The 18,970-nt window shown below is 46.1% G+C and overlaps 1 protein-coding gene across 2 annotated transcripts in view; it reads left to right on the top strand.

The window, feature by feature from the left end:
- The window catches only part of LOC135385158 (aldo-keto reductase family 1 member B1-like), a 63,945-nt gene that overhangs the window by 28,160 nt on the left and 16,815 nt on the right, over positions 1–18,970 (top strand). For both annotated transcript variants that reach the window (XM_064614336.1, XM_064614337.1), the window contains exons 3-5: positions 3,008–3,175; positions 4,830–4,946; positions 11,659–11,736. In XM_064614336.1, coding sequence (XP_064470406.1) covers positions 3,008–3,175; positions 4,830–4,946; positions 11,659–11,736 — 363 coding nt within the window. The remainder of the gene's footprint in view (positions 1–3,007; positions 3,176–4,829; positions 4,947–11,658; positions 11,737–18,970) is intronic.

Raw genomic sequence — 18,970 nt, forward strand, 5'->3', positions numbered from 1 at the left:
AGCGTTGCGAGCCCTAGGGAATTTTCTTAATATCTATAGAATTTGAAGTTGCATCAACAAAAAAAAATAGTAATAAAATAAAATTCTTGCTCAAAATCTAGGGAGTTATATATCGTCGAATATACATCTGTAGGAGCTATGACATTTTTTTAAGCCGAAAAGAACGTAACTTACTAAAATTAGTACCCGCCATCCCATTTGCTCGTCCAACTGTTTCACTCTCCCTTCCGCTCTCCCAGAGAGTGCAGTTGGAGTAGTCACCAGGCGCTTCCGAAAAAAAAAAGTCAAGTTGGAAGTAGAGATTTAAATTTACACGTAAGGTGAGTCCTCCCACATTTGTGTGGCGACATACTGCACGTGCCGCAGGGTAGGACCTCGGGTAGGACTTCCGCAAGAAGTATGTTTTCAGCGAACTTTGTGGACAGCCTTGTTAATAACCCTTTTTCGTTTAATTTGTGGGTTGAGCTCGGAGAGAAATTAAATATGGCAGATCTATTGCCACTGTCGTCTCCAGGAGAAAACTTCGGTCATGTGGTATGTGGTGTATGTGCATGTTCAACGGAGTCACTCTCTCAGAAGAGCTGTTTCAGACAATTTATTTGCACCTGTTTTTGTAGCTGCAGCTTGTAACTTGTCTTGCAGCAAAGCCTCGACCACTCACTACATCCTCATTGAAGAAATATGCCTTGAATGTGTCTCAAACTGCGGTTGCATCAGATGAACATTTGCAACTAACTTTGATAAGTGGCCAGAGAGCCTCCTGTGCCATCTCAGTTTCGTGCGATGTCCTCTGGTCTGTTTCACCTTAGTATGAAGATTGTACATGGGTAACATGAAGCATTTCGCCTAGCAAAGTAGTTGTACTCGACCTACCTGTAGCGAGGTACCTGAACGTGATGGGCAGCCTTTCTCTGGGTTCAGTCACGAGACGGAAGGGCGTGACCTGCTTTAACAGTATCACGGAATGGAGAAGCTCCTCACATGTGTGCCCAAGTTCATCGCTAATAGTTATCATGGTCTTCTCGAGTTTCTCACAGCATCCCTGCACCACACGGCAATCATGACCTCACCCATCATCTTCGTTGTCGTTGTTTCTCGTCGTTGCCGTCCCTGGTTTCTGATTTGTACATCGCAACTGCTGCCAAAATGTCACCATCGTCGTTGCCCATGATCAGCCAGACAGCACAGCAGTATCGCCGCATCGCAAAAGCGTCGTCCATGATGGATTGTTTTCCTACCGCGTTTTCACGAGAGCTCGTGCAGTGTGTGTGCATTGCGAAGCACGGACAGAACATGAAATGTTTTGCAAAGCAATGTTCGCCAGCACTGTTGCTGCTCTCTGTTTTTTGTTTTCCCAGTGTGATAAGGCCCCGAACAAATGCAAAACATCTGCGAGCACGTGCTTTTCATCGCGTGTTCTGGTGTGAGTAGGCTATTAGGGTGAGTTTTCTTATTCAACCCGAGTAGCCAGGAGTTGGGTAACGACGTCAGAGCCTTTATCATCACGTGACACCAGAGTAGCCACCTTTGACCGTAATTTTCGAACGGCCAGAGTTACTCTGCGCTCAAAATGGCGGACTGGCCTTGGCGACCTGACGGGCGAGACGATGTGGAAGTGCTAGCAGACACTCTGTTTAACAACTTAACGCAGATGCGTGCACTCCAGCAGATTTTGAAAATGCTGGACAGTTTTTACCCAGTCCTACATTTCGAAATAGAACACCACCCATATTGTCTGTCAACAAGACGGTTGGTAGCAGACGACGCGTCGTCGTCTGCTAACTTGTGTGTGACGTCAGAACGACGGCTACCCTTCTTCAGAGCAGAGTAGAGTAGAGTTGTCACTCCCTGGCTACTCTGGCTAATTTTCCCCGGCTGAGAGTAACTCGGAGTTGCCAGAGTTGAATAAGAAAACGCACCCTTAGTCGGCACGCTGCAAGGTTCCGCGTTTCACGGGAAGGCACGTGACTTCAAGCAGAAGAGCATCTCGAAGCGCTACAAAAATCGTTCCGCAAGGCGCGCAGCGAGCGTCAGCTCATCCATGTAAACAATCTTACGTCACCGGGTGCCATTTCCCCGACCAAGCGCTCCCATGCATTCGTTAGGCCGGTAAACACACCAGTCCTTCTAGCTCACCATATTTAGACCAAGCTAAGACGTGAATTTTCACGTGAGCAACCTTGTTAACTTCACCACCGTACAATCACCGTACTTCGTTTCTGTTTCTGTGGAGTGCCTTGATTGGGCGCCGACTGGAGTGGGCAGCGGTCATTTTTGTCCCATAAAACCCCCGGCCGGGTTCGTGTCCAACCAACAGTAAGCCTTGTATATTACCATACCATATTAAACCTTGTTGCTGTTTTTGTGCCATCTACCTCGTCACACGTCTTTTTTGGAAACTACTCCCGATTTCAAGGAACATATCTCGCACATCGTGGAGAGGGAGAAATGACTTTTAACTGAGGGTCCGATGATTCAGTGGCAGTCTTTCATGCTCATGTTCCCTCAGTGTGTGATGACGGCAAGTAGAGTGCTTGAAACGGTCCGTTTAGCTCTGATTTACCCTCTGTCGACTAGGGAGACGCAGGGGCCGATGCTCAATACCATGAAATGTACGTTGTTTAGGCATTGCAGATTGTTCCTGGGTGATGTTGCTCTGCTTTGCTGAACGCAAATTGAACCAATATTTGACACTCTCAGAGTGATAGTTCCGACGATGTATTATAAATTTAGTGTTATTTTCAGTGCGATTTCGACACGTATATCTGACGCAAAACGAATGATATCTCTCTCGTTCCATAGACATTTATAAAACCGGTTGAGCTTTTTAACGGCGCACTTGTCATGGCGACAGACATGTATGGAAATGGAACAGCGCACTTATTCTGCAGCATTGTTTCTTTCTGTTGAAAATATATGGCTCGCTTTTTCAAGTTACTCGATACGTAAGCCAGTAAAGGTATCACAGCGCATGCGTAACCAACTGTCATTTTGCTTTGATACGTAGTCTGCACCATCCCAAGTGTACGAAGCCGTGTGCGAGGCGCTCGCGCTGGGTTACCGCCATGTTGACTGTGCATTGGTTTACCTGAACGAGACTGAAATTGGAAGAGCTATTGCTCACAGCATTAAGAATGATGTCCTCAAGAGAGAAGAGCTCTTCGTCACCAGCAAGGTATGTAGAGCCAAGTAGAATCAATATTGCGATCCGCAGTCGAACAGTTTATGTGTGTTTACGATATGTGGCACAGAATATGATTGCTGGAATTGCTTGATAAAGAAGCCTGCCTTGTGTATTTGCCTGATGGCTAATACCAGCAGTCACATCTTACAATCTTACATGAAACGTACAATTAGCTGAGCTGGTTGGCAGATACTGGTTTCAGAATTTAGCCATGAAGAAGACCACGTAGCAAGACACGTAGTGTGTAGTGTCCCCCGTCGAGCTATGTATTAGTTCAACACCTACCGGATCATGTCTCTTTGACAGACAAGTGAACTTAGAGCCGCATCTTTGCGAGTAGCAACATTACTTGACGCCGGTAACAAATCATCGCTAGTGAACATTCTCTGAGGCTTGCCTGAGTTGACCAATACTTTCGAGTTGTTGGTGATGATAATGATTAGAGATGGGACGAATTTAAAATTTATCGAATCCGAGTCCGAATCCGAATTCAAGAAAGGTTCAACGAATCTTCAGAATCTCGAATCTTTCGAATCCTTTATTTAAAAGGAGTTTAAAAAGCCAGGAAAAAAACACACTGGTAGTGAAAAGTGTTTTGAAGCTGAATATGATGGGTTTGTTAATGAAACACAAATTAAATAATGATTCAGTTTCAGGAGAAGATGTACTCATATACTTCTTCTTGAACGTAATTTATTTAACATGTTGTTCATCGACTGCAAGAAGTGCATAAATTCTCGAGTCTGAATGATTTCCATAAAACTAAGCAACAATCAAAAGCGAAACCAGATTACTTTTAAACTTGTAATGTAACAGTTCCTGCCTGAACCCTTTCAGTCCAGAGCTCCGTGAACAAACAAACCAGAAAACACCTGTCGGCCAATGAGGCTTTCGGCGGACTCCGGACGCGCCAATTTGAAAAAGAAACAAACTATCGTGGTTGGTGGATTCGAAAGATTCGTTTCGCCGTTTGGGGCACTGAGATTCGGATTCGCGAATCTCGAATCCCTGGCCAGGATTCGAGGATTCGTGCATTCGGTTGGCACATCCCTAATAATGATGATGGTTAGGGTTTTTATAGCACAGGAGCCTTTTGAGTCGTACCCGTGCGCAATGTCTGTCTTTCCTACGGTGATGTGACTGTTGGCTTGATTAAGCAAAAATCACACTCCCACGCGAGGAAAAAGCGGAAAGTCTGCGGTGGTCGAGATACGTTAGTTATTGCAGCTAATCGATTTCACATTTTTCACAACGTATCTTGCGTCACCGATACCATATAATAAGTTGTGCACTCTCAGATGCCGTATTCTACCTCTCATGTGTACAGGACTTGCGCGTTGGCAAGTCCAAGGTTAAGCCACTATATCCTCACTGCAACCCCATGAACGGCACGAGAAGTGTTCGTAATATTGTGTAGAGGATAAAATATTACGTATGTATAAGTAGGCGAAGCGAGTTAAACGATTTCGTTGTTGTTTGATTTGGTGATTTGGACTAAATATTTTACTTACACCATAGTTTAGACCATATTCTGCAAGTCGACTTAGGGGCATTTGGCACGCCCAATTTCTTCGAATTTATTGTTAGTCTCGAGGTGAAGGTGTTGCGTTTGCTCAAGTTCTGACGGTGCTGTTGATGCATGCAGTGCTGGAACTCCTTTCACAGCAAGCATGCTGTCGTGGAATGCTGTAAAAGAAGCCTGAACTGCCTGGGACTCGACTATATCGACCTCTACCTTGTGCACTGGCCTATGTCGTTCAAGGTACAAGATTCAAGTTCTACAACTTTCATGTTATATGTCCCTCTCATCCCTCCACACGGTTTGTGTCAGCTGGTGCATTGCGTATTTAGAATATAAATTCAGCATTTGTAACAAGTGCTTCTGGTGTGTATTTTTCTATGTCTGGGCGCATGTCACAGCTCAGCGAAGAATACGCCTGCAGAGGACATAACGTGTCAATTTCACGCAAATGTCGTTTTGACATTTATCAAACTCTAATATCGCTTAATACTTTTGTATCCTACTTTGTCACGATATAGTGCAGAATGTATGTTGTGCGCAAAAGCTGTGGTGTTTCCTAGATCAGCATTGCAGATACCATTCAAAGAGCTGCGAACCATTGCGTGTTGCATCACATGGCACGAAATGTAAACAGACGTGAAGGCGAAGAACCACGTGACCATGTACTGTGTGAGACACGATTGGCTGGAATCTCCAGCCTGTGGAGGTGCGGTCCTCTATCAGCACACGAAGGACTGTACCAACACTGTCACTGAGGGGAGGCCGCCCTCATTCGGGCGTACAACACCACAGTATCCATCGATAATCTCTCGAGACTGGTGGCGCACTGTTGGGCACGGTCTCCGCTTGGGGAAGGGATTGGTATACTTCCTTCGTGCGCGACACCACCGATAGAGGGCCCCATAGAGGACACCGATATAGGGAGCCTGCATGCGCGTTCTCCTCCTCCGTCGTCGTTGACAGGGTGGGGACTTCCTAGTGACGGGTACACGCCGGCGCCTCTGGGCATCCGCCATTTTAGGTCATACGTTCCGTCTTTCGTTCGTTTTGTTCATGCCAGTGTACAGTTCTTTTCCTCATGACTTCTCCTGGCTTTCGGGATATTTTTGCAACAAAATAGGGCGCTGCTGACAGTTGCGACGCAGTAAACAAAGGACGAGACAGACGATGTCGCACACTTTCAACCACTGTACTATGAATCAAAGAACAAACATGAAGATTCCGGAACGAGACTGCACCCCCCAGGTTGCCTCCTCTCCCCCCTCTATCATCCAAACCACATGCCTTTATCAGGTCTTCTTGTTTTTGTTTGTTTTTTGTTATTACCGCGGTAGGGGAGCTCACACATTTATCTTTTTCTTTCTTTCCCAAGCAGCACAATGTACTGAAAGTCAAGTGCAATAGGGGTGGACGGTACGTTTCTTATCAATGTTTGTTAGTTTCACAAGTCTGTTCAAGGCTTTCAACCTACCCGTCCACCCCCATTTGCACTCGACTTTCAGTACATTGTGCTGCTTGGATTATGTTCCAGCTTTCAACGCCCTGCCTGATATACCTATCATGAGATCGATAAATTACCTGAGTGGCCTTGAACTGTGGGTCGCACCCGCACGTCAAAGCGTGATCCTCCAACTGCGAACTCTGTCTATCTTTGGACCTAACCTTGTTTCCATGTTCTTGCAATCTTTGATTTAAACACCCGCCTGTCTCTCCAAGATATCGTTTGCCACAACTTAAGGGAATAGAGTACACTACCCCAACTTTACAGTCCACGCTCGGGTTTCTATGTTTTATTTTACACGCATTACGTGACGCTTTGTTTGCGACATACCCCGGTAAGAACGAGAGCCTCTTCTTCACAGACGGGACCAGCGGCATGGCCGAGTGGGCTAAGGCGTCCGCTCGTTGGTGGTAACCAAGGTCGTGCTGTAGACTGGGAGATGGTGGGTTCGAATCCTACCGCCGGCTGTGCTGTCTGAGGTTTTCCCTGGGTTTTCCGAAGACTTTCCAGACGAATGTCGGTACAGTTCCCCCTGAAGTCGGCCCAGGACGCATACTAATCCCCCTGTCCCCCACTCCTTCCTGCTGTCCTCTCTCCGTCTGTCCACATCTGTACGCCGCTCATAGCCACAGTTGCTTCGCGGTGCTAACACGCAATCAAAAAAAAATTCACAGAGGGGACAACTTTTACGTTGACCTTACCACCTAATTTCATGAGCCTATGGGTGGCCCCATGTATATATGGGACCACTGCCGTGGGTTGGTCTCTCGAGTCGGTCTCTTCCCCTTGGATGACCACCTTACGTTCCAGGAACCTTCGAATCCTCGCCCTCACGAAGTCATCTGGGTATCCTGAATGTCCCAACCTTTTAATCTGCTGAAAAAAAAAAAGCGTGCTCCATGGCATGGTCGCACGACTTCTCTCCCGCGCCCCCTATCAGGATAGTTACCACCCCATTATTTACACCTTTTGAATGAGTGGACGTGAAGGGAAGTACAGACTTCTCTAATTTTTGTGAATAACGCCAACATATGTGGCCATCAGTAACCCCTTTACTTTGTAGGCAACTGTCCAGAAATTGAAGATTGCCTTCTTTCGGAAATTCGCTCGTGAAAGCAAACCCGTACGGATTGTTCTGAAACACCTCAACCACTGACCACTGACATCCAGCAAATTCCTGTTCTGCCTAGCAACAAGAGGTCGTCAACGTAGCGAAATTTTTTTACATTAACCCCCATCTGGTTCAGTCCCTTATGCGCCCATTCATCTACAGCGGCCATATATATATTACTTAATACTCGCGCTATCATTCAACCTATACAAACACCTCTTTGTTGTACAAACACCCTCTGTTGGAATTCTACCGACGTAGAACATATATACCCCCCTACCACACCTAGGAATTGTTGAGGAGTGCAACCTATTGTGCTCATTAATTTCACCTGGTCCAGGTTTGCTACTTTCTTTTCAACCAAGTCCAGCAGAATTGGAACATCTATGTTCAAAGTACATATCTGTCACATCGAAAGACATGAATTCTTGCTCTTGACCTTGCACCATTTTTAGATGTTCCACCACTTCCTTAGAGTTCGTGATTTGGGAGGGTTCCTCGACGATAACCATGTCCAGACTTTTGCGGAGGAACCGAGATATCTTTATCTGCCACGTCTGTTTTCCTGAGACTATAGGTCGAAATGGCATACCAAGTTTATGCGTTTTTGCCGCGAAGAAAAGGTCCAGATGTTTTCGTGTGATCTTCTTTATATTCGAAGCCAAATCAGTGTGTCCCGTTTTCTCAACAGTGGCTATACTACCTCTCGTATCCTTCTTGTAGCGTCCCCTACTGAGATCTCTACGAAGTTTTTCTCCACCACCTGCAACGCTTTTGCATTATATTCACCTGTACACAACACCACAAACCTGCTTTCCTTGTCTGCTTGCAATAGCGCACAGCCTTTCCCTGACAACCCCTCTTTTACACTTTTGAAGTTATGGACTGGTTTCCTTCTGTTGGGTTTTGATGCCACTGTGACTGCGTCGATGCATCGGTCCGCTACAACAATCTGCATTTCTGTTGAGTCTTCAATGCTATCTTCCTGGAGTATGCCACAATGTCTTCATGTGTTTTTTTTTTCCCTTGGGCTCAACTTGGGACCTAGGGCAGGGACGGCGCTGGTACTCTGGCTGACCACTACACCCAGGCCCAGAACCGGGCCATTGGATGTATTCGGCATTCTCTTTCTTCTCCTCTGCGACATCTCTCTTAGCGCTTGCCCCCATCTGTTGTCTATATCAGGCTGTGCGAGCGCACGTAGAATCTTGTACTCCTCACTTTGTCTGTATCTCACTCATATTTCTCTCTCTCCAACTGTTATGAACAATTGGTTTAGGGCTCGGACTTGGTACAATGCTGCCGATCTGACAAGCCCCATAACCCTGCGGCCAATTGTTACAGAATAGGGCGCAACAACAATTGAAAACGGTGGTGTGAATACGCACATACAGTGACAGGAATTCATGCTTGAAACACAAAGGAAAGGAAGGTTGACAGGTACACGAAAGCAAAAGTATGTTTTTTTCTTCTAGAATGACTTTGGATCCTCAATATCTTTCAAGCTTTTTTCCGTAGAACAGCACCGTATGCTGTCACAGCTTCCGTACAGAAGGAAATGGCCATATTTCCTTATGAGCAACCATATCCCGCAACAAAAGGTGTCGGTACCTGAAGGGTCCGAACTAAGAGGTTTGACATATGGCGGGGTGTATGAAGATTTATTAACGAAAAAAGGAAATGTCAGTTGACAGAGGCCGGCTCGCTATTCCAAAAGAAAAAGTGCCGAAAGAAAGGAAAAGGAAAATATAAATTGAAAAATGACGCACACGGTCACACGAGCGCGACATGGGTGGGGATATATTTATTAGAACAAAGGAAAAGAAGGGGGGAAAGGTGCACGACATGGGTTGGCTGCGGAGTAACCTTAGTACAGCGAGCTTTTGGTGCACGAAGCGGCAGGCTGGCACATAAATTGCAGCCAGACGGCACTAAATTGTAAATGGGGGCACAGCTCACACGAGCATAAAAGAAAATAAAAGATGCCGCACATACTACTACATTACATGAATATGACTCTGAAGGATCACGCGAAGCACACCTACCCTTTACGTCTAATCGATAATCGCACATGCTTGTTGGTTATGTACGTCAAGTTGATTGCCTTGTCCCAGAAATGTTTAATAACGAGATGAATAGAAACAAGACCACTGAGGTGCTTTTTCGTGAAGATACCTCGCGCAGAAAAAAAGGGGAAGGCTGATGGAAATTCATAGGTGGACTATCGTAACGATCGCAACACGCTGCTACCAGCGCTGGTTACGACCGAAAATAGTGGGGCGTCCGCCGCTGTCCCCACACTGTCAACGACGACGGAGAAGGGGAACGCGCATGCAGGCTCCCTACATCGAGAGAGAACGCCATGAGCTGAATATTTCAGAAAATAGCGTCCAACATGCTGTCATGCGGTCAACATGCTTGATATATGGCAGTACAAAACAGAGAAAAAATGGTAACGTGGAGCCAGTGGCGTCACTAGGGTATGCGTAAGGTTCTGGGTTTTCGGATTTATCTGAAAAAATCCGAAAAACGTACTCCGGTAAAATTTTTAGCAATTCGGATTAATCCGAAAAACCCCGCTTGGCAAATTTTTCCCTGATAACCGGGCTATTGTTATTGGCCTCCTTTTGTGTCCTGGGTTACTTCTGACCACGGATACCGGCCCCACGGCAACATGACCTATCGTTTTCTTCGGCGGTCATCTCGACCACCTGAGGATTCACCGCCCGGGTTTTCGCCCAGTCTGTTGTACGATTCCTTTGTTCGACACGTGACCTAAGCACTAAAATAAGCATCGAACCGAGGTCATACGGAGTGGTCTCTTTGAAAAGGCAACTAGTTGCAGTGCTGACGACAAGATGGGACGCAAGCGAAAGCTGCCCTGCGACTACGTCAAGGAGTACCTTGATTTCGAGGAGTTCACATCGTCCCGCTATCGCAATGCAGAGGTTGTCATATGTAAGTACTGTCTCATAACAGTGAGCACTGCACACGGAAAGGGTGCATTTGGAATTGCGGAACACCTCAGTGTACGTCACACGAAATGTATTGTTAAGCTTGTGTCTCTTTAGTGTTGAAGCAATAAATGTGAGTACGTTTTCGCTGCTCAACTGTGCGTGCGTCATCAAATTTTCTCAGAATTTCGGATATTAACTGAGCTGTAAACCATACACTCCGATAAACTCCGCTTTTTGAAAAAAAACAATAAACTCCGAAAAACATTATCCGGTAACGCCCAGAAATAAACTCCGAAAACCCGGAACCCTAGGTATGCGTCACCGGGTGCGGGAGCTGCGTCCCCCCCCCCCCCCTTCCCCACCTCGCAATAATGTGTCCCTCTCCATCCGAGGCGATGCACGATAAATAACAGTATCATATCGTACGCAGAAAAAACACACATGCTCGCCGAGGGCTTCTTATGTTGTTTTTAGCGTCACCTCGCTACAGAAAAAGAGAGGAGGAGGCGGCCCCTTCTGTCGCATCACCCGGTGCAGACCGCCGCACTCACCTAGTGACGCCACTGCGTGGAGCTCAGTGCAATCGTGTGAACAGTACGACAGGCCATTACAGTGTAACCTATACTACGGCAGTTTTCTTCAGAAATTCATTCAAAATCACATAATCGCACAGCCCATTACATCACATCATCATCACAACCAATCAACATGATGGTCCATCATTCCACGTCGATATCACGGCCCATCAACTTCAAAGGCCATCATTGGAATTCAACATCAAAGTTCGTCATTGCACATCGTGATTTGTCATCGTCACATTGTCATCGTCGTGTTCAAGTGCCAGCACTTCGGAATCTCAATTTTTTAATTTTTTTATCCTTTCTTTTCTCTGTACGCGGTGTTGAACCGTCTTCAACTCAAAGTCATGTGATTGATTTTGAAGTTAAATTCGAGTGATTGGCCTGCAAGATACCGAAATATATATAACCCATGTTTCGGTTCATCTTTCCTTCGTGTGGCTGAAGCGGTGATGTTCCACCATGATGTGCAGATCAGCACGGAATCGCTGTTGCAGGGGAGAAAGTGCGACGTCCCTATCATTCCCTGAGTCGTAAGTAGTGTGTCCTCTGCAGCCCATACCATTCGCAATGCTTAAGGACATGCGCGTTTGGAAAGAATACTGAACAATGAAGCGGACTGTGGCGGGGAGATTTATTAGCGTCATCTTATCAGGCTGTCACTATGCAGATCGTAGGTTGCTCATGTTCACGACAACAATGGCAACACGTGCGCACACCTATCTTTGCGCACACTTGAGCTGTGTACTACTATAAGTTTGAAATTGAGGAGTCTATGATACGGTATTCCTCGCTTTGTTTCTAGGAGGGAGGAGAGTTATTCCCCAAGGATGACAGGGGTCGTATGCTGTACTCGGACGTTGACATTTTGGAGACGTGGCAGGTATAAAGCTTACTCTTATTAATCTATCCTCTGTACCCTGTTGCCTGACGCACATTGAACAAAAACGAAATATACAACACACTTCTGCATGTTGACCATGAAGGTGACCATGCATGAAGGTGACCAGCAATAGTTATTTTTGTTGTTTGTGTTGTTGTTGCGACGTGTTTTGGAACACACAGAAAGAACGACGATTGCATGTGGCCTGCAGTGCGCGCGCCAGACCTCTGTTCCGCACAGCTTTAAAAAAAATACTCTACTCTTGCGAAAAGGGTGTAGGAGAACGATTGAGAGGAGGAGAGTACTGTCTTGACGCAACGTATTCCCCATGTGACGTGGGCTGGCGCATGTCAAGCGGGTATAGACAACACCACCTGGATAGTGAAAGGTTGCGCACGCGTCGACGTGACGTATAACTATATATAACGAATAGTCAGCCAATCAGGATCGTGTTTTCAAAGGCGGCAGCCAATCACGAACGTGCTTTCATCGATCGTGGCCATGAAGACGAGCCACCGTCGTCTACGAGTGGTGGTCGAACGTCCCCGCCTACTAAATGGGAAAACTTGGAAATAAAGCGCAAAACAGCCCCAATCTTTTTCAAAACTAATTTTCTGGAAAGCGTGTTGCACTTTTTGTCTAAAGATTCAGGTCTGCAGGTTCCAAGTAAGCTGCAATCATTTGCGGGTTCTTGCAGTAGCAGACGAATTCTGACTATATACAGGGTGTCCCAGCTAACTGCGAACATATTCAAAAAATATATGTCTGACACTGTTTCCAAGATGAAATCAATTTCAATATAGCATATGCTGAAGGGCACTCCTTAGGAGGGCATTAGCAAAGTCCAAAGGCAATGTCTTAATTAACTTTCATTAATTAACTTTTTAATTATAAAAGCTACGAAGTTGTCCCAATGAGAACATCTGTTCCTTTCAGTCACCTGATATCGTAGCCGTTTTCAGAACAAAAATACGTTCGATAGATCACCCGCAAAAAATTCGTGAAGGAACGCCATTTTCTCTTTATTTTGTTCATTGCGCATCTTCGGAGACGCGTATTTCCTTCATCCTCAACGTGAGAGGGTGAAGGAGCACAGTGCCGCCTCATGCGTCGAAGATGAGCTTTAACTTGCGGAAACAAAACAAAAACAAATGTATCGGGTGACTCTATCGGAACTGGCCTTATCTTCGGTTGCATTTTCTGTCGCCTTTTAATTTTTTTCCAGGACGCGAGAGGCAATAGCGTGCTCTTTGTGCCTCTCACATTGGGGGTGAAGAAAAGTCGCGTCTTCTAAGAAGCCCAATGTACAAAGAAAAATGGTTTTCCTTTACGATTTTTTTGCGGGCGATCTATGAAACGGATTTTTGTGCTGAAAACGGCTACAATATCAGGTGACCGAAAGGAACAGATGCTCATGTTGGGACAACTTTGTAGCTTTTATAATTAAAAATATAATTAATGAAAGTTAATTAAGACGTTGCATTTGGACTTTGCTAATTCGCTCCTAAGGAGTGCCCTTTAGCATATGCTACATTGCAATTGAATTCATCTCGGAAAAAGTGTTATATATACATATTTTTTTTTTTAAATATGTTTGCACTTAGCTGGGATACCCTGTATGTCCACGTAGCGAAGGAGGAAAGGAGGCAATAAGCAGGCCTTCTGTATCTAGGTGGTGTTGGTATAGAGGACCCCCTGTTTACCCTCTGTGATGTCACGAGGAGACAGGTTCGAGGTTCTATTTTCCTGTGGTGGGAAAGAAGCGGAAAGAGCGCGTCGGCTGATATATGACCACCAGCATGTCTTGCGCGGCCGCGTTACGTAATCGATTACGTAGGGGCCAGGTCATCTATAAGAAGCACGTAAGCTGAGAAGAAGGAAGCCACAGGGACAAAGCGACGTCAGACGAAGGGATTGTGGCGCCGCTGCGGTGTGTTCTGTGAATTCAATTGCGCAGTAACAATACGTCGCAGGGCGAAAATATTTTGCACGGCATCTCCCGATGGACAGGCTGACGAGTGAAACAGAGTTTCGCGCCATCTAAGATGTCAGTTCATTGCTCCATTGAGATGCTGTAAGTTAGATGCTAAATTTGGCAACTGTATTGTCATGGCTTCCGTAAAACTTTGCAGTTTCTGCTCTTTGTAGAGTTGCGCTACTTCGTTTGTTATCAGTTTTGTTACATGCGCTCGGGACAATCGGTACTATGACGACAACGACGACTCATGCCACGCGCATTCTCATTAAACGATTGCCATGATCACGCTGTGCTGTCCGTAACATTTCCATCATTGTAACGTTGCATATTACGTAGCCAATTTGCAGAACTTGACTGGTACCCAAATAATAAACGCGGTCATCAGGACGTCCCCACAGTGTCATCGTGTCCTCGTCCTTCGGGGTTATCCTCAGGACGTCCTGAGGATAACACTCTCGGACTGTCCGTGAAGAGTCATTCAGCCCGCACCTGTGGGTAGGTAGCGGGACGAGAAATATTACTTCGTTTAGTTTACCTGTTCAGACTTTCTAAACACATTTGTTTTCTTCTTGGGCCGATCCTGGGACCTGATTGACATTTTTCTGAAACAAAGGGTGGTTCAGGGTAAAATTCTCTGCATCTAAAAAGGATGACTGTCTATGATAAATGGAGCGCATTACTCGTGGAATGGAGAGAAACGCGCGATTCTTTCGCACTGCTTTTGACTTTCAAAGCTCGAAAGAAACATGGATAGCTCACCCTTCGTTTTGTGCCACAGGCGAGCAGGACTCTCGAATGTACGGAGGATCGCGTTATGAGCAATAAACAGTGTCTGTTTTGGCTTCGGAAGAGAATTCTAGTACCTTTCGGAGTGGACTTCGTGCCCCTGACGAGAATTTTTTTGCGTCTTTTATATTTCTCTCTGCTTTCTCTTTAAACCACTGCGCTCGTTGTCCGTTATGAATTGTACTAGAAACAAACAGCGAGATTGTATTGCGGTAGTTAATCAAGATGTATGGAAAAACAGAAGTTATCAGCACTGCGTCTGGTTTCGTATAAATTATCCGCAGAAAAATGAGGTACAGGTGGGTGCAGGTGAAGTCGTCCTCACAAGGTCCTGCGAGTGTTCCAGGTTGACACCCTGAGGATGTGCAGGTGATATGACCGGAAGTCCCACTCTAACACGGAGGTAACACTAGGAGGACCAGTTGATAACTTCTTGAGGATGTCATCGTCGTCCGGGGTTGACATCCTGGGGACAATCGCAGGACGTTTCTGTGTTGTTGGGGTAATATTTCAGAAAGTAACCACGCGTGCGTTATTTATTTATTTATTTTTACTTATGTAAATACCTCAAATCACCCTAATGGGGCATTACATGAGGGAGGGAGTTACAAAAGAACAACAAGAACAAGATAAACAAGAAGCAAGATAAACGTGCACATATATACAGCTGGACACACTCATGAATAAGAAACAAGACGAACGCGTATACATTACACTGCTAGACAGACTGATAAACAAGAAAGCGGGAAATTCTGGTGTTCCGCAAAGAAAAAAGGAAAGGAAAAGGAAAGGCTGCACCAAATTTTTGAAACGATATACACTACGATATAATATACGTCGTTGACGCGGCCAAACACGAACGTTATGTCATGTAACGTACGGTGCTTCCAAAGTCCACGTAATAACCCCGGCCAGGTCTCCATTCTACGGACATCACAGAACCGTCATAGATGTTAAATAGGCGTTCTCGTTCTGTTTGGTTTCCTGTCTAGGCTTTCTGTTCGTGTATTTCCGTACATTCCGCGAACTTGCTACCACATACAGCACAAAAATTTAGGAAGTACACTGTATCAAGGTGTTCACCAAACGGATAATCTACATACTTGCATTAAAATAGATCTGGGGCATCCCGGCGACACTGTCCTGGGGCCTGAGGCTCCACTCCGTATCAGCAGATGCGACCTGGATTGCAGCAACGGTATATCAGAGTCTAGGAGAGTGTGGGACTGGGTTGAGCGAGTGCATTCAAAAATACTTTTTGGCGCAGTATCTCGATGCTGGGGCCTTCAGCTACCTGTATGTAGAGCACCAATTCCTGCGAACATTCTTCGGGGACGCATAGTGTACATGTCAAAGTATCTAAGTCGTTACTTGTTATCTGTACCTGGCCTGGATCGAGAGCCCGAAAAGCTTTCACGAACTCAATGCTTGGCTGCTTCGGGCATTTATATTTTTATTTATTTATTTGAAGCGCACTCAAGGTCCGCAAGAGGGCCATTACAGAGTGGTTGGGAATCTCAAAAGTAAGGTAAAGTTGACTTCAGGAACTTCAGCAGCATTTTAGTAATTGGCAAGAGTGCAATAAAAAAAAAACGTCCCTAAGTACCTATGTACAACAATCCAAGTATAATTAGTAACAATTCCTCTGTAGCGAGTAGCATCTTGACCATGTATGATGATGGCTGGTAGGTAACTCCAACTAGAGCCCGGCACGGGCACGAGCCACCAACCCGGCACGCGGGCCGGGCCGGGCTCCTTACTGGCTGTGTGCTCAGGGCCAGGCCGACAAACATGTTTCCGAGAGTCTGGCTTTGGCCCGGTCACGCAGCTAATCCCACACAACGGTGGACTATTGCTTCATATCATCACGCGCTTGAGTCTTTGCTGTACACATATTTGCAAAAACAAGCAAAGAACAGTGAACTTTGCGTATGATTCGAACCTCTAGAACCTTCTCAAAGCCACTTCACATTGCTCCTGATTCCTCACATATTTCACAATCACGTTCACAAAGCTTGGTGAGAAGGGTAGGGATTAGGAGAAGGAGTTGGGCGACAACGGGAACCGGTCCACTCGTCACAATTCCACTCGTCACCGGAAGACTCGTCACAGGATAATTGGTCACACCGGCCCCCTGGTACGAGGTCCTTTTGTCACCGGAACACTTGTCATGGCGGGCAGTTCGTCACCGGAACACTGGTTGCAAGGTTGACCCCGTTCCAAAGGGAATGCGTTTCACCGTGCTTTACCAAAGGGATTAGTCCAGTGCCCGGCCCGCACTTCCGCGAACCCGGATTCCGAAGGCCGCTGACCGTACAAATTTCACATCTTTGCTAAGGGCACGAAGAGCATGGAAGTGACGAAAACTCAGCGTGGGGCTTCGTTGCTGGGGCGCGGACAAAAGTTGAGAGACTGACCAAGGTTAGGTCAGGAGAGCCTTTTACTATTTCACACGTTGGGGAGTGGGTCCGTTCATGTGGAATATGCACCCGTGGAGACTGACAAAGGTTAGGTCAGGAGAGCCTTTCACGTATTTCACACGTTGGGGAGTACAGTGCGGTGAGCAAGTGGCACGTTCACTGTGACGATTATTCCGGCGTGACGGCAGTTCCTCGTACGAGATGCCCTGTGACGAGTTGGCCTCCTTGACGAGTTCACCTATGACCAGTTGGCCTATGACGACCGGGCTTGTGACGAGTTCTCCTAAACCCGTCGACAACATCCTCCACATCCACGAAAACTTGTAGTGTAACGATAACGCGCTTGTCCGAATGCGTTCGAGATTTGATTTGGTCTCCGTGCTGTAGCGGTGTTAAAACGCCAGTTCTCGTACATTTGTGGCCTTGTCTTCTCTTATGAATTTACTTATAAATTTGTTCGAGAAGCGCCAGAAACGTGTAAGTCGCGGCTGAAAACGGGAGGCCGGGCTCTGTTCGCTGAGTCACCTGGCCGGGCCGGGCTCTACTGACTGGGCCACCGAACGGGGCTGCATAAAAACAGGAAGGCCCGGGCCGGGTTGGGCCATTTTTCGATGCGGCCGGGCCGGGTGGGGTCGGGAAAAAGTTGGAATTAGAGCCCCTGCGGAGCTTTAATTCCAGTCTCTGATGGTGGAAGGTAGAAATGAGTCGCGGTGAGTTACTATTTCTCATATTGGAGTTTCTATTGTATACCGATGGTCAATGCGTAAATATGTGCAGTTTAGCGGTAGTAGGTGTAAGAATGTAAGCTGGGGATTAGTGTGATGTATTTCATAGAGGAGGCGTGGGCGTGATATCTTATGACGATGTGAGAGTTCTTGCAAGGGTAGGGAAACTTTCAATGAATGTGCTCATGCTAGAGAAACGCAAGTAGTTTGAAGTAATGAAGCGGATTACATGGTTCTGGAAGGAGACTGAAGCTCTAATGAGGATGGTCCGATGTGAATTCTATACGCGTGTATCGTATTCTAATGAAGGCCGCAACAGTGTAGTGCATAGAGCATCTTTTAATGTTAGCGTGGACTTGTCGGTAGTTCCTTCTGATGTACACAGTTTACGGCTTGCGGAGCGTAGCACGCTCTTGATGTGCGTCAGTTCATGACATATACGTTTGGTGTATGCCACTATATTTATAACACTGGGTCTGCTTTAGATAGTATATTGAAATACCTGACTCATTAATGAATTATTCATGGAGCTTCAGCACCCAAGCCTTAGCTGCTGCTGCTCCAAAGCTGTGAGTCTTCGAGGATGACAGGCATAGAAGACTCCCATTAATTTATCATTTTATCTTGAACCATCACGAGGCCTGCATAGTTCTCTTTGGGGTTTTTGAGATTAGGAATGTCGTCTTCTAATAACACGCTGAGCTCTTGCAGGTGCGATGTATCACCTTCCCCACCTCAGTCTATTTTTACCAACTCCCTGTACCATACGAAGTGCTCTGTATGGTACATGACCGTTTTGAATCACGTGTTCCGTTTTGTCACTAACGGTTCGGAAAGTGTCGACGTGGACTTTCATTATCGATCATTGAGGAACCTCAAAACTCGATCTTTGTGCTTTCGAGAGAACAGCTTTCGCTTTCTTTAAGAATACGAGACGATTTACAAAATTTGGCCCGCCGATAATTGCGAGCTGAAGCAACCATGCGTGCATGGCACTATACATGTATATATTTTGTCCATAACTTACTGCGAGTATCACTCCAAGCCTTGTTCACTTTGCTTGCACTGTCTGAAAGAAACGCTAGAAGCGATCGAATTCATTGAACGCGCTCAGACAGGCGGTAACGCGTTGGGTCACTGCTGAGTAGTCTACCATAGCTATGTAGACTGTCTGTACAAGTTTACAAGTCGCCGACGACTTTCCATCCGGAGGAGGCACTGTTTTTAGGACATAGAGGAGTATATTGCGAACGGGCCTATTGTGGACATCTGTAGTTTCGTCCACTATGAAGACGATGAAAGCTTGTTTGACTTCGCTGAAGAGT

Source organism: Ornithodoros turicata, chromosome 2 (assembly GCF_037126465.1).
Source record: "Ornithodoros turicata isolate Travis chromosome 2, ASM3712646v1, whole genome shotgun sequence".
Lineage (NCBI taxonomy): Eukaryota > Metazoa > Arthropoda > Arachnida > Ixodida > Argasidae > Ornithodoros > Ornithodoros turicata.